This window comes from Alexandromys fortis, unplaced genomic scaffold (assembly GCF_014885135.2).
Source record: "Alexandromys fortis isolate MF-2015 unplaced genomic scaffold, M_Fortis_MF-2015_v1.1 scaffold_13, whole genome shotgun sequence".
Lineage (NCBI taxonomy): Eukaryota > Metazoa > Chordata > Mammalia > Rodentia > Cricetidae > Alexandromys > Alexandromys fortis.
The window spans coordinates 16,939,862-16,966,408 of NW_026067908.1; the positions used below are offsets into that span (position 1 = coordinate 16,939,862).

The 26,547-nt window shown below is 36.2% G+C and overlaps 1 protein-coding gene and 1 non-coding gene across 4 annotated transcripts in view; one reads left to right on the top strand and one right to left on the bottom strand.

Moving 5' to 3' along the window:
* Caap1 (caspase activity and apoptosis inhibitor 1) overlaps nt 1-26,547 on the top strand; it is a 92,321-nt gene that overhangs the window by 27,412 nt on the left and 38,362 nt on the right. For 2 of the 3 annotated variants that reach the window (XR_007590733.1, XR_007590732.1), the window contains exon 5: nt 5,579-5,652. Coding sequence is in view for 1 of the 3 variants with exons in the window: in XM_050136277.1 (XP_049992234.1) it covers nt 5,579-5,652; nt 21,790-22,163 (448 nt within the window). In the remaining 2 variants the exon portion in view is untranslated. Of the gene's footprint in view, nt 1-5,578; nt 5,653-21,789; nt 23,218-26,547 lie in introns of those variants that run through there. The other variant, XM_050136277.1, reaches the window with a different exon arrangement.
* Nucleotides 567-673, bottom strand: LOC126498114 (U6 spliceosomal RNA). The gene has a single exon (XR_007590776.1). It is a non-coding gene; the product is annotated as a U6 spliceosomal RNA (small nuclear RNA).

Here is a 26,547-nt window from a genome sequence, read left to right on the forward strand (position 1 = left end):
TTAAGATAGAATCTCACACTTTATGGCACCTACAGGTTCTGTTTCTTGTTTGCATATTTAGATACCTTGGTTAGAGTAGGATTGAATGTTGATGTCATTTGTGCAAGGGATACAGTAGAGACAAAACTTGATTTATTTGTTAATTGGAAAGGTCTTTTTAAAGAATGGGTTGTTTCGGTTCTTTGTATAGTGTTGGAAGGTTTCAGCTGACTGCCAGTTTTAACGATTTGTGACTCATTGGTGACTCTAGTAGAGCTGTAAGCACCCCTAATCACTGAGGCATTTTTTTTTTTTTAGCTCCATATACAGTCTTTTGAGACAGGCTTTAGTAGCATAATATATCTGGGGCTCATCCATGTTTCTTCTCATTGCTGAGTAGTTTTCCATCCTGTGGGTATATCAGTTTTTAATCCCCCAGTTGATATACTCTAAGAATAATGGCATTTACACCTTAGTCTCCAGACCCTGAGAATATATTACTTTATATAACAAAATAAACTTTAGATTTAAGATTAAGAACTTTTTGATAGGGGACTTATCCTAGATTATCCATGTGGGGCTGCTATAATCATCTGAACTTTTTTTATTTTTTATTTATTTTTCTTGCACAGGGGCCATGCTAATCTTCTATGTATCATTCCAATTTTAGTATATGTGCTGCTGAAGCTAACACCATCTGAACCTTAAAAGTGGGAGAGAGACAGAGAGAGAGAGAGAGGAGTAAGAAAGGTATGACATCAAAGGCCGAGGCTGGTAACCACCTTCAGGGAAACAGGAATTTTGGTCCTACAGCCACAAGGAACACAGTTCTGTCCAGAACCAAAAGGAACAGAAGATGAATTCATATCTAGCCCCCTAGATCCATTTGTTTATATCTAGTCCAGCAAGATCCATACTGTTCTGCTGACTTTCAGAATATTAATATAGTGAATTTATGCTCTTTTTTTCTCCTTTTCTTTTTTGAGATAGGGTTTCTTTGTATAATAGTCCTGGCTATCCTGGAACTCAACAAATCTGCTTGCCTTTGCCTGTCAAGTGCTGGGATTAAAGGCATTTGCTACCATGCCCCACAAATTTTATGCTTTTTAAACGATCAAATTTCTCGTGATTTTTTATGACAGTGTTAAAAAAACTAATGAAAGCATAAGATTACTTCTCATTTTTAATGATTTTAAACAAAGCCACTACTAACATTTGAGTGCAAGCTTTTGCGTATTTTGTTTAAAGGAAGCAGGATCAGGACTGCTGTGTCATTTTTGCATCCTTACTTGCTACCACTGAGAGTTCATTTGTTAGTTGCTTTGTGGTTTTTAGTGCACATTTCCCTAATAACCGTGGAGTTGGATTCGAGATGCTTTTTCTATTTGCTGTTTAAGTCCCCCTCAACTGAAGGAATTTTAATATTTTATTGTTTTCTCTTATACTTATCTATAAGAGAACTATCTCTTATAGTTGGTTTTATGTTATCATAACAAAAGCAACTTAAGGGAGAAAAATTTTATTTTAACTGTGAGTTCCAGAATGGTTACAGTTCATCATGGCATGGAACACATGGCAGCTGGAGTGGGAGGCTATTGGCTGAAGGAATGGAAGGAGCTCCCATAGCACTCGGGAGATATGGGCCAACTTCTCACTGTGCCCTTGAGAAACCTGACCCAGGATGGCAGAGTACAGGGGAGCTGTCTCCATCCTCACCTGGAAGAGCTAGCCCTGCACTCTGGAGAGATGGGTCCACCCCTCACTGTGGGTTTGGGAGACCTGACCTAGGATGGCATGGGTGCAGGGGAGCTGTCGCCACACCTCGCCTGAGGGGGTTGATCCCAGCTGAGGCTTGGACTGACCAACTCAGCTACCACCCAGGCCACACTCAGTGCTTTGAGTTGACCCACTCCAACATCTACCCCAACTGTGACCTGCTTCATCTCTCGAAGGTACTGGTCCTGTGGAACCATAGCTGCAGGATCTCCATGACTGCAACAGCAGGATATCCGAGGGAGTTTTGGTGAGGGTCCAGTATGTATAGTGTACCAGAAACCAGAGGCCTTGGACCTGACCAACAACTCATTACAATGAACATTTGCAAGTAAAGTTCTTTGGACAAAAGGGCATATGTATAATACGTGATACACTACAGCCCCCAGTGCCACTAAGATGAATGAAGAGGTGATGGAGAGGCAGGAGAGGAGGAGGAGTGAAGTGGGATGTTTTTTAAAATTAATACTTTTATGTTTTTTATTTTCTTTTGTGGGGCATTTTAAAAGTGAAGGGTAAATATGGAGGAACTGGGAAATGTGAGAGATTGGGATGCATGATGTGAAATTCCCAAAGACTCAATAAATTATGTGTTTTTTTTTTTTTAAAGGAGTAGTGTCATATAAAAGAAAGTTGGATTTATGTCAGTTTGAGAACCATGAATAGGGCTGCAAGTAGAGTCCTCTTATAACAAGGCCATTGATTATAGATTAAGCTGTGTTAAAGAGAATTCAGGTGAAGAAGGGGATTAGAAAAGTAAAAATGAAATTAAGCTTATTCTTGTTTTAAATAGAATCACAAAGTTCATTATAGAATTCTTAGTCTAAACTGGTGTTGTTGTGTTTTCTCCCTTAGCTTCTCTTCTCCAGTTGTTTGCCCTAATATTCTTAGTTTTAAAGTGCTTAATACATTCAAATATCCTTTAAATATAAATTGCATTTTTTTCTTTTTAGTTTTTCCTAATTTGGCCAACTAGCATATTTTATCATCGTAAAGTAGACTCAGACCCCTCATGAACCTAGAAAGATGAAATTATATGCATGTTATAGTTTTCTTAGACTTTAATATGTCTTTGTGAATCTTATTTTCTTTACTGTTTAGTGAAAATGTTTAAGTTGTGTTAAAGAACTAAGCCTACGTGACAATTGTAAAATCTACATCTTAGAAAATTTACCTAGTATTAGTTTTATTTGTATTTATTTTATTTTGCCTGTTTATCTTTAGACAAGGTCTCCTCTGTAATTCAGGATGTCCTGAACCTTTTGGCAGTCTCCTTGTCCCTGCCTCTTTGAGTACTAGAATTACTGGCATACATCACCATGTTCTGCTTAATACTGACTTTTAAATTTTAAATCATTAAGAGCTACTTCTAATTTTAAAAAATTCTGTCTTTTCATGTTTCTGCCACAGGGTGGTGTACTGTAGCTACTTACGGAAATTCTGCTGTGTGATTTCAACAGCCTAATCAAACCTAGCTAAAAATAGAATTTTATATATTATTCTCATTGGGAATGCAAATAAATTGTTTGTAACAGTAGATAATCTTTAAAGAGTCTTATATGAGAAATATTTTAGGGACTTTGATCAGTTTTTATTGCATTTTTACTTAAATATTTTATTTGGAAGTAATTTTAGACTAAATGCATTGTAAAAATCGGACTAGTAAAGGAGAAATCCGTCGAACATTTATGTAGATTACTTTTTATTAACATTTTATCCCCTTACTTGCCTTTTATTTATATATACATATACTTTAAAAAATCTTTAGTTTTTGGGTATGCGTGTATGGTGTATGTGTGTTTGCACACATGTGTGAAGGTCAGAGAACAAGTATTTCCTCTCCTTTGTTTATATATCTTCTAAGGATTGAATTCAGGCTCTAGTGCTCGGATGGCAAACCCCTTTACCTGCTGAGCCATCTCTTACTACGTGTGTAAGTTTTGTGTCTGTGTGAACATTCGAGGCTTAAGTCAGATTATGATGTGACACATTATCCCTAAATGCTACATTGTGTTTTCAAAGGAGTATCACTTTCAGGAAATTTGACATTCATAAGAGACTTTTATCCTGTCTGCTATCAGTATTTCAATTTCTGTTTTGATTCAGTTCACTTCATCCTTTATTCCCCCTCTAGTCAGGTTATTTGTAATATTTAATTGTCATAGATACTTAGATTCCTTTGGCTTGAAATATTTCTGTAGCCTTTTGTCTTTCTTTAAAAAACATTGAAATTCCCTTAAAAAAACTTTTACATCATTTAGTGATGGGATTCTCAGCTAGACTGCAGAGATTTTTATTGGGTCATCTTTGGAGTATTGTATGTCCTATATACTTTATACTATATAAAGTATTTCTGTCCTATATACTTTTACCAGTGATACCATATTTTGTTGGTGGTTATTTTGGTACATTAATATTAATTAACTTAATTGATACTTAAAAACATAAGAATTACAAATTTTAATGGAATGCGTTGTCATATTTTGATACAGATTCATATTTTAGTGATTTTAGATACATGCATGTGTAGAATTTTGTGCGATTTGAGGATGTATAAAATGTTTCCTTCAAAGGTTGACCAGTGCTTAGAGTAGATAATATCTGAGTTTACTGACATGCTCAAGGTAGAACATTTTAACTTTATTCCTTACAAAGCTCTGTGTTTTGTTCCTGGATTACCAAGGAGAATTTTTGATGCCCTCCTTGGGACTTGCCAGTCATTACTGTGAAAGAATAAAATCTGAGTAGGGGATATTAGACTGCAAAGAAACGTTAAAAATGGAGTCATGGCAACTACAAATCTCATAGAAGTTATTTAGCGGAGCCAAATAGATTTCTTTTAGGTAGATATAGCTATTCCTGCTTCATCCTCCCATGTGGTAGAATTAGAGATGTGCACCACCATGCCTGGTTCCAAAGACACGATTTTATAGTCTCTGTTTGAGTTTGGGTTTGTATTATTTATTTTGTTTAAATACAAAATAAACACTTACTTGCCAAATACATTGATTGTAAAGAATAAACTGGGCAAAGGAATACTTGCAGCTCCGTTTTACTCGTAGGTTACTTGAAAGACTTATGCTGCTTGTAACTGGGTAAAATAGTTTTGTGACTAGCAACATTTTCTGCATTATTTCTATAATGCTTCTTTCAGGATAGCAATGAAAATTCTCGGAAGGAAATAGCTACTTGATTTGAGACGATCAATGCTTATTTCACTTGAATATTCACAAATAGTGTCTTGACTCTGTTGAAAAGGTGTTTGTAGCATCAGCACTGAGATGCTACAACACTGTTCAACTCTGCTGGAGGATGTACAGAGAAACTTTTTGTATGCTCTTATATTTAATCTATTTACTTTGAATTGATATATACATACATATATATGTATATATATAAAACATACCAAGTGTATTTTCCACATACAGTAGACATCAAAGCATTTGAGGTATGAAATTAGAAGACTCTAAAGTGATTTGAATGCTAAAATGCCCATTACATTTAACTGTGAAAACTGGAAAGTTATTGGATACTGCTGTGAGTTTTGATTTCTTCCATCAGCTACCCTACAGAGTTTTGGGAGAAAAAATTGCATCCATGTTCCCCTAGATTTTCTCCTTGATTTTACAAAGAAGTACATCACATAAATTATTACTTTATAATTGTGTCTTCTGACACATGTGTACACGGTTCTGAGTCCCCTAGTACTAAATTATACCCTGGGGCTTGGAATCCATCCTGTTTCCCTGGTACCTAACATAATTCTAAGAACTTGGACATTAAATGATTGAGTACAGTTTTTAAAGTTTTTATTTTTATTGCTTAGGCAAGACACCTGTGTAGATTCTGCTTCATCCCTGAGAGAGAACAAACAACCAGAAGGTTTGGAATCAAAACAAGGTATGGATCAAATACTTAATTTTATATAGTTTTTTTACCAATAATAAATTTCCAGTCTGAAAATTCACCCCGTTTTACAGAGAGGGAAATGGAGTATCCTATTTGTCCATAATCATGTCTTCTTAGCTACTGGGTGACCTGAGTTTTGTGTGGTTGACTACAGATGCCACCAGAAAGGTTTTACCATCTTGAATGGTTTCTATTTTAGTGATTTCTGTTGGAAGATGGAGGTGAGTTGTCTGGGTGTCTTTGGGTTCTATGTGGAACAAAGATGATAACTTTTAGGATAACTACCCCTCCTCGCTGTGCCAAGATATTTTTCATCATTTACTTCTTCTTTAGAGAAGAATTTGCTTTCTTTACATTGGTTTTGCCATAACCAGATAGTAGATATAAAGTGGTAATTTTAATTCATCTAAGTCTTATAGATTAATAGGGCTAATAATTTCAATGCTTTAAAAAATTCTCTCAGCTGGGCAGTAGTGTCGCACACCTTTAATCCCAGCACTTGGGAAGCAAAGGCAGACAGATCTCTGTGAGTTCGAGTCCAGCCTACAAGGTCTACAAGAGCTAGTTCCAGGGCAGGCTCCAAAGCTACAGAAAAACCATGTCTCGAAAAACCAAAACTAAAAATAAAAAATTCTTCTAATCTTTATTAGAAAAATTTTATTGTTCAAATAAACTATAAATTGTTTTTCCTATTCATTGAAATAATTACTTAAAATTTCTGTAAAACTTGAGCTATAGGAACTCAGTACAGACAAGGAGATTTTTATTTCTTTTAGGTAGAAGTTCTGAAGCTTCACTTTGTTACTGATAATTGTTGAACAATGTGAAAATGTATGTTTTTTTAGTTTGTTTTATATATATATATTTAATATATACACAGTCTACATTTTAAAAAATGCATTGGTGTTTATTATTCTGATGCTCTTGGGAATTGTCCAATGCTTTTTAGGAATTTTCTAGTATTAGGCTCATAAATAGCCAAACAAAATTATATATTTGTACTTTGACTACTGAATATCCTCACAGATAGAAACTGAGATTTGGTTCATCAGCATTCTTTGTCATAGAGATAAAAGCTATAAACACATTGTTTTCAGTTAGTATAATTATGATCATCTAACCTTCTTTACACTTCACATATAATTAGACCACAGTGCTTTTGTATCTTTTCTTTTCATTTGTGAGACAGAGTCCTACTTGGTAGCCAGGCTGGCCTTGAACTCATGATCCTCTTGCCTTTGCCTCAGGAGTGCTGTGAATAGGGATATAACCACCACACTCAGCCTGCTATTATCACTTTCCTTTGTTCCTAAAGTTCTTGGTATTGATTGAGCAGAGAGTGTGAGTATGCTATTAGATTATCTAGCAGAAAATAATATCTTATGAAGAATTGAAAAGGCTAGAATAAGATGGGTTGATTCTGCTTCCAGTAGAAAAGAAGCCAGAAACTGCAGTGCACAATTTACACCAAGGCGAATTTTCTAAGGGTAGATGTATTTTGACTCCATATTCAGACTCCCAGAGTTCTTAAGAACCCCATTGCAATATCAATAGTTTGTTTTGCTATGATTTTCCTACAATAAGTAACTACTCATTTGAAAATCAGCTATGGAAAAGCCAAGTAGTCATATTCCAGAAAAGCTATGCATTTTGTATTTAAGAGCCTAGAGACTATACTGAGTTTCCTATGTAAGCATGGGAAGCACACTGTTTGCAAGAGGCAGACATAAGAAAGGTGAGGTCAGAGCATTAAAGGGCTACTGTGCAAAACAGTTTGTGCTAAGATTGTAACTAACCTGAAGAAGCAGTTGTATTTTCAGCATTGGTTTTGCTATTGGTTTTGTTTTGTTTTGTTTTTTTTTCTCATGAATAAGCATGGAACCCAAGAAAGAATTCACATATGCTAGGCAAGTAGTCTACCATCCAGCCCCACCCTCTTTTAAAAGAAAAACAGAAATTGTTTTTAAGAAAATGTTCATAAGTAAAATAAAATTCTTTGCCACCTAGTAGGATAAGAAGGAATTATCTGAAAGTTTTATTTATGCAGAACATCTTTTGGGTAAATTCTAGAAAAACTTGAATGATTAATATTAAATGGTTAATCCATTAAATTGACAGTTCATTCTAAGGAGTGATATATATTTTTGACAGGATCTGTTTCTCTGTGTTGCCTTGGCTGTCTTGGAACTTGCTTTGTAGACCAGGCTGGCCTCTAACTCAGAGATCTCCCTGCCTCTGCCTCCTGAGTGCTGGGATTAAAGGTGTTAGATTTTCAAATGTTATTTTTTGTAGGAAAATCACAGCAAAACAGGCTATTGATATTGTAGTGGAGTTCTTAATCTGGTCTGAACCAGATTGTAAATAACTTCATGGGGTTACCTAAGAAACTGTGGTTTATTAGGAAATAGAAATCCTGCAGGCTCAAAAAGACAGTTCCCCTTTTGTAAATGAAAAGTTTATTTTCTATTTGTAATTTGTGAAACACTGAAAATGTAATGTTATATCTGGAACTTTTCATACATAGTTAGCCATTCTGTTCACAATAAGCTTAGTAAAAATAAAACATAACGCCAGGCGGTGGTGGTGCATGTTTTTAATCCCAGCACTCGGGAGGCAGAGGCAGATAGATCTCTGTCAGTTCAAGGCTAGCCTGGTCTACATAGCGAGTTCCAGGACAGCCAAGGCTACACATAGAGACAAACCCTGTCAAGAAAAAAACAAACCAAAACAAAACAAAAGAACATAATACTCCTTGGAAATGCATTGTGATTTTAATGGCTTGACCATTTAAATTTAGATCATTCAAATTTAGTTTGTTCTAAAGTTCAATAGACCAAAATATGAAGAAGCACTGAATTTTCTGTTTGTACTTTGAGGATAAATCTTATTATGACCTATTATTTTTATATGGAACAAACATGTAGTTATATTACCTTTAAGATTTTTTTTTCAGTTTCTAAAAGTCTGAAGTATTATTTGAGTAGTTATTCAGGTAGGACTTGGACATTCACTCACAGTTAAGCTGATATATCTTTGTCAAGTGCTGATAGGAAATCGTGTGTTTGAAACTAGCAGTGCTAAGGTTGAATGTTGAATTCATAAAATAACCTCAACTGTCCTTATGCTAATAACTAGAGATCTACTTTTACCATGAAAATATTTAAATGCAGGTATGATATTATTTGATTGATTGAAACTGTAGCAAAATTAACTCTTTTGTTGGAAATCATTTCTTAAATAATCATTTTCAGCCAGATGGTAGTTATATGAGGAGTATCAGTTACAACTGTGTGTGTGTGTGTATGTATGTATGAGTATGCACCTGTGTAAGCTTACTGTGAGCTTTAGATCTTAAGGTTTCCTAGAATATCAGTTATTGTATTGCTAAAAAGACTTAGTGTTGCTTTAAAAATAGATATGATGTATTTAAATTAAAAAATGGATCTTTTTGTGCTATAGATTGGAAAATGAAAAATTCTGCTTAATGAATGTTTAGAAAACATTGTTAAACTTTTAAATCCATCTTTGGTAGTATAATGAGTTATTTTCCTACAGACTAATTTATGAGGACTTTCAGCAATATTAAAATACAGGTCTGTATTTAAATTTTTTGTCTTGTGGCTGTGTGTAGCTTACAGATATTGTAACTTCAAAAATTAAAGTAAAATCTATGCTTGCATTACTTTAAGCTGTAATGTTAAAAAATTAAAACATTGCTTGAGAAAGTAGATATTTAGGTTATTGTGAAGAGTTGGGAGTTTTATTGTCATATTCTAAAACATTTGAAAAGTTGTTAAATAGAAAAGTGATTAGTTTATTCTGCATTTCTCATAACTATAAAAGTAGAGTAGACAGAAATATCACTGCACAGAGTTTTGGAGTTTATTTCTAGTTATCAGAGATATCATTGGATTGCCTGGAGTTCTTAAAATGGAAGATGCTTGAATGAGAATTGCATAAGCCACCACCTGGTGGTGCTGTTGTATAGCAAACTCAATCAATGCTTGATTGGCCCTTTTGAAATTTCTTTTAAATTGTCAGATTTTGTAAAGACTAGTGCCTACTACATTGTTTGTACTTGGGCAGAGTGTTGAATGTGTTTTCTTACTTTGTTCAATGGTAGGGCAAACTATAAAAACTTTTTTCTATTATCTCTATATTTTTTTTGTTACATTAGAAAAAAGGTTACTTGATTTTGTCTTTAGTCTATTTGATGATTATTTGAAATATGTTTACTGGAATCTAGGTGTTCAAATAAATAATGTAACCGGATAGTACATATAATTATCAGTGTCACTAAGGCGTTTGCTGTATTTTACTTGAAATCTTATACATTCTTTTTTTAAGTGAAATTGGAGAAATACATATATACATAAAATATGCACATAAGATTTGTGCTGTGATTAGGCTCAAATCTTACCACTAAATCTAGTCGGCAGCTATAGCTCTAGGTTAGCTTTTGAATTCATGAGTTAATGAATACTAGACAACATTAAGGATTGCTTGGCAGTGCTGGAGAGTGTGGCTCAGTAGAAGAGCACTAGCCTAACATATACAGGCCTCTGGCTTTGAGCCCCATCACTGAAAAAAAAATGCTAACAAGAACTTCAAGAATTTGAAAGTTGGGCTTTAATAAGAATAAGGCTGGTTTTAATAGGAACAAAATGTTTGTCAGTGGCTAAGCTAAGTGGTAAAAACTTTTAATTTTAAACGTGCTTTCAGCCTTTCAGACTAGTGGTCACCAATAACATAGGCTTAATCATATTTCCAGAATATAGGAGGAAATGCCAGAATTTATATAGTAAATTAATAGTATAAGCTAATAATTTTTAAGTATTTTCCTTTAATCTTTTTGATTATATATGTATATATGAAATGCCTATGTAATTATAATGGTATAAATATAAGAATATAAAATTTAGCTAGGTGGAGGTGGTGCACGCCTTTGATCCTAGCACTCAGGAGGCAGAGGCAGGCGGATCTCCTTGAGTTGGAGGCCAGCCCGGTCTACAAGAACTAGTTCCAGGACAGGCACCAAAGCTATACAGAGAAATCTTGTCTCAAAACAACAACAACAACAAAAATAAAACAAAAAGGAATATAAAATATGTGTACTAGAGTAGGTGTTTAAAAAGTTTTCCTTTACAGACAGACTAACAGACTACAAACTGTCAAAGAATTGCAGGGACTAGAAAATGGAGAGATGCTATCAGTTGCTCATAACTTTCCTAATGCTGTGACCCTTTAACACAGTTCCTCATGTTGTGATGACCCTCAACCATAAAATTACTTCTTTTCTTCTTCATAACTGTAACTTTGCTACTATTAAGAATTGTAATGGAAATATCTGATGTACAGGATATCAGGTATGTGACCCCTAAGGGAGTCTCGACCCACAAGTTGAGAAGCAGGTTGTGTCTAGTAGCTAGACAAAGGGAAGAAAGTGTCAATGAAGCAGTTTTAGTCTCAGATTAAGTTCTAGAGATCTACAGTATAGCATCATGATTATACATCAGCATATAGATTGGACTCTCCAAAACAAACGAGAGAATAGATCCTAAATGTATTATGGGTAGTGTTATTGTAGCCTAATTTAATTATGTTACAATACATAGGTATAGCAAACACCATGCTGTCTGTCATGCTTCTTTTGTGTGCAAGTCATACCTTAAAATGGGGGAGAAATAATTGATAATGGCTTATTTTTTATTTCTAACATTTTAAAAGTTATCTAAAATATTTTGTTGTCATTTAGCAGAATTAAGCACAAAAGTTGGTGATGTCATTTGAATTCTTAAGATGAGGGGTAGAAAAAAAACAACTGATTCTTGATCTTGTTGCCGTTGTTGATCTAATGTCGTCCTACATTGGGAGAAACTAAAATAGGTAGATAGAAAGCAAAGGGCGTGAAGGAGTGGATTTGCAGGTTCAGAGGCATCCAAGAACCAGCTGAGGTGGTGCATGCTTGTAATCCCAGCGCTGTAGTCTGAGGCTGCAGGGCAAGTCCTGAGCAGCCTGTGCTACATAGCAGGACCCTGTCTCTAAAAGGGAGTGAAAGGGTGAGTTTTGCTAAAAAGAACTTCACAAGTATAGATGAAAACAGTTATGGAAATGTATGGGAAACCAGATACCACCAGAGGCTTTTATTTTTAGACAGGAAGAGAAGGGCCATCAGCTAATGAAGTAGCATTTGTTGCCTGTACATTTTAAATATCTTCTCTCTATGTATTGCCACAGAAATCTCTGGATTGGCAAACGAACTTCTTCTTAGAAGACCTACATGCGTTTGTGGTGTGAGTGTTAAAGAGCCATAGGAGACTGAGAAGAAAGTTGTACAAAGACGTCTGCACTTGGGAGCACAGGGCGTGTGTACTATTTTATTTTTTTCAAGCCATGTCTAGTTCCTTTTCTTCTGAGCTCTTGTTTTTATATTCTCAACTAGCATTAACAAGTAAGTAGTCATACAGATTCTGACTGCAAACTTAACATTTTTGAAGGCTTGGTCAGGTAAAAAGAGATTGTGTTGTAGGCTCACCTGGCAAGACCTATCTAGTTAAGACCCTCTTTCTTTCTACCCCAAGGAAAAAAAAAACTGTCCTTGTTTTTCATTTCTTTGAAATTTTTTTATACATCATTGCCAGAAATGGAAACAGTGTTCTTCCTACTTTAAAAAATTGTGATTGTTATTCTTACTATTTTTGTGAGATTGGATTTCACTATGTAGTCCTGCCCAACTGGACTAGCCTAGAACTCATAGAAATCTAATCTCCTCAGCCTCTCAGATACTAGGATCAAGGGCTTGTGCCATCATGCCCAGCCTCCCCTAAATTATGTTTTTTTTTTTTTCTTGGTATGATATAGGCGTTAGTTATTGAGGCAGGGATCTCAGTTGAACCAGGAGCTCAGTGATTGGCTAGGTTAGTTAGCCAGCATGTTGTGGTGATTGCTTGCCTTTGCCTCCTGTGTGTGACCAAGTGACCTGTGAGTGACCACGAGTGACTGCCATGTCTGAATGGCTTTTGCATGCATTCTGATGATCCAAACTTTGGTCCTCATACTTATTTGGTAAGCGTCTCTTTCCAGCTCCCCTTTTCACTCTTTAATCAGCTTTTTCTACGGGTAATAGTTGAATGAAATAATGAAAATTACATTTTTATAGTTAATTAGTTTTTGTATCTTTTGAAGTGTAAGGATTTTCTACATTAAAAAATTGTCAAGAATTTTGAACACATATTGCCTTATCCTTTTAATTGGAGATAAGGTTATATATAGTTTATAGCTCAGGCTGGCCTTGAATATGGTTCTCCTACCTCAGCCTCTGAATATTGGGATGATATATAAGCATGAGCCACCATGCCCAGTGCTGGGATTACAGTTGTATGTGCTACCATAACTAAGGATCTTTTCTTTTTTTCTTAAAAAAAAAAAAAAAAAAAAAAGCATGGTTGTAGGGATAGAGCTTAGGTGCTCACACTTACATGACACTTTACCACTGGAGCTGTCTCCCAGTTCTGTGACTGTTTCTGCATGTGACTTATATTCCTTAGTTCTCAGACCTTTGGATTATCAAAATAGCACATTAATTGGTAACCCAATACCAAATGGTCTGCCCTGAAAAAATACATACAAGTGACATCATACAGACCAAGCAGGATGTATTTATGTAGAAGTATATGTGTATGTACATATACACAGTGAGTACATACACATATATGCATGTGACAACCATCAGTGAAAAAGTTATTGAATTGTAGGTGAGCAAGGAGAGCTATGTGGGAGAGCTTGGAGGGAGGAAAGGGAAAATGATGGAATTATATCACAGTCTCAAAAAATAAACAATGTAAGTTTTAAAATGAGTTTTAAGTGTCTTTGATTTTATATATAAAAATTCTGGAACTGATCTCTTCATCTAACACGTTGTTGTTTAGTGCTAGGCACTAGGGCTAAAGAGATAAATGTCCCTGGCCTGGAAAGAACTTAAAAAAGGAAACAGATGTAAATTGTTTTCCTTCATGGTCACCTGTTCTTGACTTCTGTTGAGACTGATGAGCTTTGCCCTGTCAGGATTTGCTCTCTATTTGTACTCAGGTTCTATTGTCCTTTGATAGTTATCCTCTACCAAACCACTCTCTCCCCTTCTTTTGAGCTGTTGCTGACAACTAAGTCAGTGCTTACTGCTCCTCCTGACTCCTAACTGCATTTGATCCATTGATGATTTTCCTGTTCTCAGTATGGCCCTCCTTCACTCCTGACTTTATAGAATGAGTGCTTCAGGACTCTGAACTTTTCCCTATCCCATAGGTGGTGGTTTTAAGTAGTCCCAAGACTGACAGGAAGAAAGCCTGGCTGGCTTTCAACAAACACTCCAAGCATTCTTGTCTGTGCTATTGGTGTTTGCTGTCTAGTTCATCACATGGGTCTTCCATATGCCAGTTCTATCTGGCCTGTCTAAACTAGTTAGTTTACCCCCTCCCCCTTTCCAGAGCTCATAGACCTAATATACCTTGGCTTTCCCAGGGGCTGCTGTCAGGCTTGCTGGACTGTAGTTTCAAAGAAGTTATCTTCATTTGTTAACTGGCACTGCGCTGCTCAGAGTATAAGTGAAAATCTGTCAGTTGTGACTGGGCTTCAACACTGTGATCCAGATGTCTACATATAAGACTTAAGTTCATTTACGTGAGTAACAAACTTTAGGCAAAATCAAAGAGCTCCAAATCTGTGAGGCGCCCCAGTCTACTATTGTTGATACAGAACTGATTAGCATCTGATTCCTATCACCATTGCCTATTAAATACTGCTAGTTAATTGTTTACAACTTGACAAATATTTAGGGATATCCACGTGCTAGTTGGACATGGTTTTTACTCTTAAGTAGCTGTCTACTTTGTAGTACTTTTTATTCACATCTGATTATCCTACTTAAACAGAGTGCTTCATTAGACAGTTATTTATGTTTTGGTTCTTTTAAATCTTCAGTACAAGTTCATAGACATTGGACTTAAGTCAATATTTTTGAATAAGTAAGAAAATAGACGAATATATGTGTGTGCATGCGCCGTTGTGCAGGTCAGAGGGCGGCTTGTAGGTATCTGTTCTTTCCTTCTCCCTGTGAGTACTGGGGATTAAACTCAGATCACCGGTTGGCTTTGGTGAAAAGCACCTTTACTGGTTGAATCATCTCACTGGCCCATAGTCTGTACATTATTCTTTATACAGAAGACGAAAGCAAAGTACTCTAGCTTTATAACAGTGTTAGTATGGGCTTATTTCACCTGCTGTTCCAGTGCCTTCTCAGAAAAGCACATTGTTTCTGAGCTTGTTTTTCCTTTCTGTCCTCACCAAGATGGGCCATCTGTTGTTTGCTTCCTTTAGTCTTTGGCTTTGTTTTCATTACATGTGAAATAAGGCTCTCGGTCTTCTATGTTGATGGATGATGGTCTCTTTAAAATGTGCTTATAATAGTCACTTTTCTCTAGGTCACATTTCTTTTGATATTTTGTAATTTGGGTGATGTTTATAGAGTTTAATATAGAGCCTTCTTATGCCCCTAAACTGTCTTTCCCCATGCCTTCTCTCTGACTATTCTGGGGAAAAAACCAAAACAAAACCCCAAATCCATGGGATACTTTCGCGATTTCCACCTTTGTTAACGTGATAATTTCCCAACCCCCCACAATGGGTTCCCTCTACTTCTTTATGTCTCCTGAGGAAAAGAATGACTGTAAAAATACTGACAGTGGCCATTATTTTTACTACTTCTTCAATCAAAATATTCTGAGTTTTAGGGAATGGATTGCATGTTTAATGAAATACTGTGTCAGGCTTTTTAGCATACTGATAATGATTGTTTGCTTTATGAGTTTATTAAAAGAACCTTTATATTTTATTACCTTTCCCTGTGCTTATATATATTTAATTAAGCAAAAGCAATGTTTTAGGCAACATGTCCATATGTGAAATAGACAGCAAAGCTGAGCACAGACTATTCCGACAGATTGTGAAGTATTAAGATGTTGCTAGCAGAGAGAATGTGTGTAAAATCTACCAATTAGTATTGCTATATGCCCAGGGGCATAGAGCTAACCACATGAGCATGGATAGCCTTAGCAGGTGATTGCCTGTAGTTCTTTAACTAGGTGTGGGACCTTATGAGCCCTTCCCCCTTTCATTCTGGGGTGTGAACTGATGTGGTCTTGTGAGGACAATCGTTGTTGATAAATCATGGGTATAACTTCCTTGTCATGCCCAGAAGATACTGTTTATAGCACTCCTCCGGCTATATTTCCATCTCCTTCCTTGATGTTCCTGGTGCCTTGAGTAAGGGCTGTGCTATAGATGTCCCACTTTAGGGATGGGTACCCTGGAGTTATGTATACTCTGTGCTTTGACCAGTTGTGGGCTTCCGTAATAGTTTCTAACTGCAGCAAAAATTCCCTGCTTTTCTTTGTTGAGACGAGCTCTCCTGTGTAGAGCAGGTTGGTCTTGAACTCAAGGTCTCTCAGCCCTGTCCCCGGAGTTTATGATAGGTGTTTCTCACCACCCCTTGCTTAATTTCTTTATGTGAACAAGTGTGTATTCCTGATGCCTATGGAGGTCAGAAGATGGCATATGATCCCCTGGAACTGGAGTTAAGGGTGTTTGTGAATCACTGTGCCAGTGCTGGGAACTAAACCCAGGTCCTCTGCAAGAGCAACAAGTATTCTTAACCGCTGAGCCATCTCTTCAGCCCTATTCCCTTAACTTACTTTTGTAATTTTTCTATTTTGCCAATGTACTAGGTTTTCTCTTGTCTCACAAAAAGCTAAAAGTTCTAGTCAGTAAAAAGTAATATCTTTTTGTTTTTTTGGGTGTCAGTATGTAGACCAGGCTGGCCACAAACTCCTTAGTGTTTCAGTTAAAGGCATGTGCTACCATGCCTGGCTTAAAAGTAGTATCTTTTAAATTTACATTTTCTTAATTAGAAATTATGTTGAAAAAATTTTCATGTATTTGTTGGTCCTTTGTGGTTTTTAATTTGTGGAAAGCCTGACCCGTTGCTTGCTTCTCTCTTCTTCTTCTTCTTCTTCTTCTTCTTCTTCTTCTTCTTCTTCTTCTTCTTCTTCTTCTTCTTCTTCTTCTTCTTCTTCTTCTTCTTCTTCTTCTTCTTCTTCTTCTTCTTCTTCTTCTTCTTCTTCTTCTCCTCCTCCTCACACTCTTTCCCTTCCTCCTCCTCCTCCTCCTCCTCCTCCTCCTCCTCCTCCTCCTTTTTATTGATTCTTTGTGGATTTTGTATTATGCATCCAGATCCCACTCATTTCCCCATGCTCTCTCATTTGCCCTCTGCCCTTACAACCTCCCCCCCCAAACAAAATTTAAAAGAACTGAAAACCAACACACACACACACGCACGCTCGCACGCACACACTCATGCTATCCTGTAGTGTGGTTCAGAGAGTCACACAGTATACTCTTTAGTCCATACATCTTTACGGGTAAGTGTTCATTGCGATGAGTCATTGCCCAGGCACCTGGCTTCTGGTGCAGTATTGATGCTGGGCCCTCACTGGGACTCCTCTTGGGTATCCTATTACTGTCCTGTGTTGGTGGAGGTTGGTCCAGCCCCTTCACATGCTCCAACAGTTCACAGATGAGGTGAATGTTGGGTGGGCCTGAGGGAAAGCTCACCACCCGGGTGAGCTCTCCAGTGCTGCCCTGCTAGCTCACCCAGTGCAGCAGGCAGCAAGGAGTGGGGCCAGTTCCCTTGTTCTGTTGTCCTCAAGGCCTCACATCCGGCTCCCCTGCACTCATCCTGCCAGGGCCAGCTCTACTGCCTTGCTACCCCTTGCCCTTGTTTGTCATTGTTTCTCAATGATACATATCTATAACTATATATTTCTATACTTTTCCTTTTTTACAAAATTATTTTGGTAGTGTTTTCTTGAATTCTATCCGTATCTCAGAAGTCTTAACTTTTTTCTTTTTCATTTTTCTTTTCTTTCTTTTTTTTTCTTTTATTTTTTACCTTCCTGTCCCAGGCATCTACTCAGGGCCTTTCATGGACTAGAGCAGCCCTTGCCGTTGGGCTGTACCCCTAACCCTAGGACTTTAATTGAAACAACTTTATTGTTGCTTGTTTGTGGGATTTTCATATTTACATACTTAGTCTTTTTTCTTTGGAAGGACTCATATTTACTTGTCTTCTCTTCAAGTAATGTCCATTTTTGTACTATTGTTTAGGTATTTCTCTCCTGTGTGACTAGTTGCCATTTGTAGGAGTTGGACAGCTGTGTAAATGCTCATTCTTGTAGGCTTTGTCTCTTGGCTTTATGTATTAGTGCAGCATCAGAAAGCTTCACAGGCAGACCAGCCTTTCATGTTACAGATAAGAGCTCAATTAACAACTAGAATATAACAAGACCTTACAAGTGCTAAATACGCTAATATAACTAAAATAGCCTTTTCACTTTTATGAGTTCCACTGTGGTGTAACTCGTGCTGGCACCACTGTTTTTGTGTTTATTTGCTTTTATTGACTGTCCTATCGAAAACACTTATGAAAAGTCAAGTTTATGACATGAAATGTTTTCCTCTTACTTAATTTTATGAACTCTTGCAGTTTTCAAGCAGTGAAATTTGTTGCACATTATTGTAAAATACAAATATTGCATTTTAGTTTTGTCTATTCCATAGTAAAAGTCTTTTTTTTTTTTTAATTTATACCCTTGATGTTTCTTGTGGGGATGTGTCTTCAGAGCATTCTCAGTGTTGGAGACTGAACCTGTAATCCTCGGCCCACAAGTATATGTTAAACTGAATGGATAGTGGTTATTTTCTTCTCCTTGGCAGTAAAATGTTTAAAGGGTGTAAGGTGTTATATTTAGTGTCAAATTTTAGCCTTTATGCTTTTATCCTGTGCTCATATCTGTTGCTCATCAAATAATGTAAACAAATATTACTCTGTTAAATCAGAGTATTCACCTGTGTCAGTGATTACTTTGAATAATTGTTGATTAATGTTTCTGTCTAGATATTGAGTCTAGATGAATTGGTTTATTATTTAAAACTCTTTGGTGCTCATGTTCAGCATTTGGGATATGAACCAAACAGGTAGGATAGAAAGAGGATAGCAAGGACATGAACGAAAGAGAAATGGTGAGAGCATACGGACCGGAGGACAGTGTAATAGGATGTACATCGGCACAGAATTGGCTGCAGAATCAACTATAAGAGAAAAATGCTCAGGAAATCCCTGTGTTCTTTATTACTTTTTACTCTCTCCCCTCTCCCCCACTTTCACATTGTCTCCTAGCACTGTAGCCTAGCCAAGCTATTCAGGTCCTTTAATCCTTTCCTGTAATCAGTTCACCCCACTCTTTATTTACATGGCTTTTCTCTGAAGAGCTCTATAAGGTCTGTACTAAGAGGTGTCACCCATCTTACTGGAGGAGCAGAGTTAATATAAGGAATATATCATAGACTCTGTTTCCTGTGAATAAAGTTAATTACTACAGCTCTGTAACATCAGCAACTTGGGGCTCATTTTTTTCTTGTTTTTTTCCCCCCCTGCACTATTTTTGATTAGTCTTTTATAGTTTTAGTTAATAGTTTGAATTTTTATTTTTACTATTTTAATTGCATATTTGATATTTTAATTTAGGTTTATTTGTACTTTATTTTTCTTATTGTATTTTAATAACCTTTGTTTATATTGTGCATATATCAAGTATTTTTTTAAAAAAGATCTTTAATAAAGCTTGAGTAATTAAGTGGATTTAAGTACTAGTGCTTTTGTAAAGTCCCAAGTATGTCATTTGCCTACAAACCGAGTTTTGGGATTCTTACAATAATTCACATGAGTATGTCTATTATGAAAAAAGTGTGAACATAAATTTCTGAAAAATAATTCTAAAACGTTATTAAAGTAGATATTACATTATCTGCTTAAGCTCTTTCTAGTGACGAGATTTTATTTAAAGGAACAGAAATAATTTACCTTTTAGATTGTTACTCTAAGACTCTTGTAAGTTTATGTGTAAATTTGAAGTTGGTACTTTTTGGAATTCTTGCATGATTTCAGTTGGCACTCACTTTGCCCTGAAAATGAGCATGCACACAATTCTTGTTGTGTTTGCATATATGCCAGAGTGAGAGTACAGAAGGATAGAACACAACTTTGAATGAGGCATTTAAGATAATCACTTCTTTGAAAAGAATGTATAAGCTTTGCCTTTTGTCCTTTGTGAGACAAGAGAAATCCTTGTAAGTCCCTTCTGATAAACAAAGAGAGCAAATTATTTTGGAAATGTGTTAACATGTTTTCAGGTGATGATCTTAAAAAATGAGTTACTGACTGATTCTACTGAAATGATGAAACTTATTAATAGTAGAGAGGCTAATGGTATTGATAACTTCAATTAATGACTTCTACAAGTACTTTCAGTTTTGTGAAAAACCGCACATGTCAAATCATTTTAGGTATGTAATGCTACAGAGTTTTGGTACCTATGGTATACTTACAATGGACAGATGCACCTGTGAATGCCTTCAGCAATACTGTGTTGTAGAGAACTCAAGTACTTGGATTTGATAATTTTGAATGTGAACAGAGAACACCAAATTTCTTTAGTGATAGAATAGATGTATTGTTGATAGAAAAGCAAAGGTATAAAGCAGTATATCTCTTTGCATTTAAATGTTTGAAATACACTAGAAAATTCTCTTTGAGCTTGGGACTGAATCTCTGAACATTTTGATCCTGAATCTCTGGTGGTACTGATTTTATAAAGCATTTTACTATGTAAGCTCAGGGGAATGACTCTTTAGCTGTGGTTGGGCCTTAAATAAGCCTATATAAACAGGTTTTAAAAATTATTCAGGTGAAGTGAATGTGTGTGTAACTTTGTACTTCTTAGCCCCAGATGGGCATTTGGAAGCCATCTTCCTGCTGATGGAGTTAAAGAACATATTATGATTTGAGTGTGCAATGTTCCGCAGACTCATGTCTTCTGTTTGTTTTTATTTCAAGTTAGAATATTTCTATCAAACGTTTTGTAGAAAAAGAATTATTCATTTTGCTGTGATTTTTTTTTCTTGCTGTTTGGAAATTCTTGCTTCTTTGGGAGATATTCTTTGGGAGAATGTTCTTTAGAATCTATTAAATTGCAACTATCTTACACATTCTATGTGTGGCAACAAAAAATGCTAGATTGACTGGTTTTTCTACTTTAATTTTAGAGTTGGCAGTGGTTTTGTAATTAGAGTGCTATAGATTAAGGTTGGTAGAGTATATGTTACAAAACAAATGAGGTAGAATTTTCTCCTTCCTGTTCATTCTGTTAACAGTTGTTTTCACTTGCCATTCACTATTTTATAAATAAGTTTTGTTCTTAAACCAAAAGTGTGAGAATTAATTTTTAAATAAAAACATGCTTGATACTTAAAATATAAATAAATTCAGATAATAAATGATCACTCAACATTGTAAATGATATCTAAAGTTAGGTAATATTCAGTGCCAAGGCCAAGACAGTTACTTGAGCATCATAATCTGCATTTAGATTAAATTCTTGACATCAGCGTTTCATAATATTAAAATGCTTGTATACCAATTTCATTAATTTATTGATTCAGAACCAAGTACTTGAATAAGTATAGGAGAGGATTTGGGATAAGCGATGTACAGAATAGAATATCTAGTTTCCTGATGACATTTTTTTTCTTTTTTCTAGTCTACAAAGCAAAGTGTATCCTCTAGGATAAAATTGTATTTCCCCAATAATGTTCTATTTAAAAGGTTTTCAACATGAGTCCTCATTTTGTAATCTATAAACTTCATTGTGGTATAAGACATTATGACACTTTAATTAGGAAAATCGATCAAGGGAACTGCATATGATGGGCCAAGTTTCCCAATGGTGCGTATTTCACCAGATTGGAATGAAAATTACTCTAGGATTTACATGAAATATAATTTGTTTTTCAAGTTGAAGAGTCAAGTAAGAAGTGAGTGCAATAAGAATTACAAATGAACTTGGGCCTTAGGAGTGGGGATAGGTCAGGGCAACCCCTTCATCATAAGTAGAAGAAAATGTTGACCCAGAGCTTTGGGTTACATGGTTCTCCCCCACTCCCTTCTTTTGTTTGTTTCAGGCAAAGGGGAAGATAGTGATGTACTCAGTATAAATGCAGATGCTTATGACAGCGATATAGAAGGCCCATGCAATGAAGAAGCTGCTGCTGCTGCCACCGCTGCCACTGCCACTGCTCCAGAAGCCCCAGAAAATACAGTCCAGAGTGAAGCTGCTCAGATAGATGACCTGGAGAAAGATATTGAAAAAAGTGTGAATGAGATTCTGGGACTGGCAGAGTCCAGCCCAAAGGAACTCAAAGCGGCCACCCTGACTGTTCCTCCACCAGAAGATGTTCAGCCTTCTGCGCAGCAACTGGAACTTCTAGAACTTGAGATGAGGGCAAGAGCGATTAAGGCTCTCATGAAAGCTGGTGATTTAAAAAAGCCAGTCTAGTTTTTCTGACTTGAATTTTGTGTGTGTTTGAATGAAGCCATGTCATATAATTTTATATCTGACATTTATTTGGGGTCTCATGTGATATTTCTCCTGTCAAACTTATTAGAAACTCATCGTAGGCTGAAAATTATATATATTTTTTACTTTTATATTATAGACTATAGATGTGTGTTTAAACTCATGGCAGATATAGTTGGAGACGATGGATATTTCCTTTAGTTCTCTCTGTAAATTGATACCTTGAAAGCCAACAGGAAGGAGTTGGAATATTTTTTTCCTTTGTTTTTAAATGTTTGGGCAACAAACTCAAAAGCTTTAAGAAAGATTGACCAAGCATGTCTCTTAAGGCTACCTGTATTTTTTCAATATAATATTAAATTATTGCTCCTAGATTTGTTAACAATTTAAGAACTTTAGTTTTGTGTATATATACTTTGAAGATATGTGCTGTTTGAGGATGCCTTTTGTGGATGTGAGTTTCCTAGCTAAAATTAATGAATTGTTTTGTTTTAAGACTCAAAGATCTGAAATTGCTTTAAAAGCTTTTTTTAATAAAGAAAAAAAACTCAATTTAAGGCTATTTTTTTAGCAATGTAAAATTAATTTGTTCATGTTGAATTCCAGCAACAAGCCATTCTGACCTATGTTTGGTGTTTTGGGGGATAATTTGTTCACATTTTTTCCTTCAACTAAAAACAATAGATTTTTATTTACATTCCAAGCTTTCAGGAAAAGGGTAATATAATATGATACAGGATTTCATTTGATGTCATTGTTTGAAGATCTGATGTATAGTTCATAAATCCCAATAATAAAAGGCTGTTATTCTGGATATGAAGACTTGATACTTTTCCAAAAGCAAAATTGACTTTAAGAACCTTTGATAAGTTGATATTGTAATTAAGCTAATTTTGTATACTTTTTAATAAACAAATTAGCATCTTGCCACAATTATAGATACCTTTTGCTTCATTACTAGTTACACTTGTTTGATACCAAAATAAATTTTGGTAGGGTCCCTTAAAATAAATGACTTTTTTTCTAAAATAGAGATTTGGAACTCTTTTATATTTGCCAACAAATATTTTGGTATACTTTATTGATAAGCCATGCTCTAGTGATGTAATATAGGAAGCCTCTTCACACAGTTTGCAGTGATTGTCTTTGATCAGCTGACTTAATTATATGTTGATTTGGAGAGGTTTTAGGTGCACAGAAGATGTGTTTGTAAACCATTGGTGTGGATTTATTGCTTCTGAACACGTCTTTAAGTAATCCTTTTATTCTCTCCCCTCCAATTTTAATGAAGCACAGAAATCTTTGTCACACGAAGCACTTCTCTTACTGAAAACATAGGCATGGTTTCAGTAGTGTGTGCTCTTGTCAGTGCTTTAATATGAACAAGCTCTGGTTATGGTGAAATAAGTTTTTTTATCCTAACATAAATGTTAAAATAATGAAGCAGTACAGAATAACTATTACTGCTTACTAATTATAAAACAGCAGTTTGCATTTCTCTGATTAAATAGACAAGAATAGAAAAATCTCTGAATTCTAGTTACTGCTCATAAAACTTGTGTGCCAGTTCTATTTGGTGTCTTTATTACTGTAGAGGATATTTGAAGTAGAATGTGTGTGAGAAAGAATGAACTAGACATGTTAACGATTATCGGATGCTTGACTTTTTATTAAAAAAAAACCACTTGTTTTCCACATTGAAAACTGAAAACTTTCTGAAAATGATTGGCTGTAAAAAACAAGTGGAACTTTTGTGTTAGAAATGTTGTGTAATGGAATAAATGCCATGTAAATTCTGTGGACACTACATAACCCCCAACTCAGGGACAGTCACTCAGTGTTTCTAAGGAGGTTTTTGAGCATGAAGTAGACTGATAAATGAAGATGTGAGAACTACCTCTTCATATATGTAACTCTTTTGTAAAATGAGGAAAATCTTGAGTTAAAGTTAATAATTTAAGTTAAAAAGACCCAATTTTTCCATTTAATGCCACACAGTTTTAACATGACTAGGAAAATGACCCATGCGGTTTTTTGGGAGGGAGCCTGATTATGTCCCCTATTCTGGGGACGTGATCTCGCTTGTTGTACAGGCTGGCCCTATCTTACCCTCCTACTGCCTCCAGTGCTGGGCTGATGGTGTGTGCCACCATGTCTGACTTTAACCCAAGTCTTGAGTGCTGGTGATGGGTTCTCAGCATTAGTGAGCAGTTATTTTAAGCAAAGGGTCTTTTTGTAGAATGCTAGCAATTCCTTAAGATTACTAGGCTGTTTGTTATTGTAAGTCTGTTCTCAGAGCTTGTTTTGAGTCAAGCATTGGATCCCAGGCCATGATCACTTATCTGAATAGGGGAGTTCTTCATAGTTTGAACACCAGTACAAATTACAGTAAAATATACATTTCTATTTCCATTTTCAAGGTGGAGAAACATTTGTAAATCTACAATTTGAGCAACTTAAAAGATGTTAACATTTCTCAGTTCTATTTCTTCATAAAAAGTTGGAAAAGAAGCGAGTTATTTTTTTCCTTCGACTATGCCTGTTTGTCTTACAAACTAAAGATCAGTGCTTTAAAATTTTATCTTTCACTATTTTTTCCATGTGTCAATTTATTGCAAGATAGTATAATTAGTTACAAGTGTATACTATAACTTGGTCATTTTAGTCAGTCAGCAAGTTGCTGCAAATTGCTTATTCAAAAGCTGTCACCAAACAGCTTCAGACGCAGATCAAGGATCCGAAGTACCTTACTGGAGAATGGAGTTAAGTCACTAAATGAATCTGTAATTTCAATAGCTAGCAATACAGGAGGAGTTTGGACACACAGAACGGGTCCCATTTAGTGAACTGTGTCTGGCTGTCTCAGTTGAGAGAGACAGTCATGTGCCAGCAGCGTTAGATGTGCAGTGCAGTTGGCAGTTGCCTCCTTTCCCTGCTGTGTCGAGACACTCTGTATCACATGCTCCTCCCCGTCCACCATCGTGTCCTGTGCAGGAGTATGGTATAGTCCAGGGGATTCTTTACCTTGTGTATTTAGCCATGTACAGCCATTCCTGGTAAGTGACCTCCACGGCCATGGTGATGTTCTTCTGAGCATCAGAGGTAACCCTGCTTCCGAATCAGTGCTTGCTGTGCCTCTTCCATGCCTGTTGTATCTTGAATCCCTTGGTGGGCACTCACTTTATTTCTAGTTGAATTTTTTTTTTTTTTTTTTTTTTTTTTTTTTTTTTTTTTTTTTTTTTTTTTTTTTTTATACAATATTCTGTCTGTGTGCATGTCTGCAGGCCAGAAGAGGGCACCAGACCTCTTTACAGATGGTTGTGAGCCACCATGTGGTTGCGGGGAATTGAACTCAGGACCTTTGGAAGAGCAGGCAATGCTCTTAACCACTGAGCCATCTCTCCAGCCCCCGAGGCACTATACTTTTTAATCACATAGATTTAATCCTACTATCGATATGGCAGGGAAGGTCTCTGGGTTACTTGCATTTTTTTCTTTTTTTGATAGAAAGTTTTAGGATAAAGGAATGGGAAGAATTCCTCAGAGATCAGCCCCGTGTGCACTTTTTCTTCATATTCAAGAAGAGGTGGTAGATAGGCAATACTGCTTATCCTAAGTTGTCTGTGTTCTTCAGACTCTGTAGTGGCATGCCAGGCCCCCCAGAACAGCATGGTTAGTGAAATTGGGACCCATTCCCAGTTTTTCACTTTGTACCTTAACAAGTAGAGTTGAAAAAGAGTTATTTTTTTTCAGTTATGTTTGTGTGCTTGTGAGTGCAGTGCCTACAGATCCCTGCTGAGCAGTTGTAAGAGCTTTATGTGAATGCGGAGAACCCAGCTTGGATCCTTTATTCTCTAACCGCTCAACGCCTCTCCAGCCCCAAGGAAACCTTTTGAGATGAAAAAGTTTGTTTTATTTTTTTTCCTTCCAACACAGGGTTTCTCTGTAGCTTTGGAGCCTGTCCTGAACCAGTTCTTGTAGACCAGGCTGGTCTTGAACTCACAGAGATTCACCTGCCTCTGCCTCCCAAGTGCTGGGATTAAAGGGGTGCGCCGCCACCACCAAACAAGATGAAGAGTTTTGAAATAAAATTTTTTTTAATTAAAAATTGATTTATGTGTCTGGGAAGCACACACACATTCAGTGATGTTTGTGTGGAGATCAGAGGACACCCTTCCAGGAGCCATTTATCTCTGTCTACCTTTTGGTTCCAGAATTGAATTAGGTCTTCAGCGTGGTAACTTTCGACTTTGTCCACCGAGTCCTCTTTTTGGCCAGAGACATGGGTTTGCAATGTAGTCCATGCTTGAACTTACCATTAGCTCAGGCAGGCTAATGCCTTTTGTTGCTTCGTCTTCCTAAG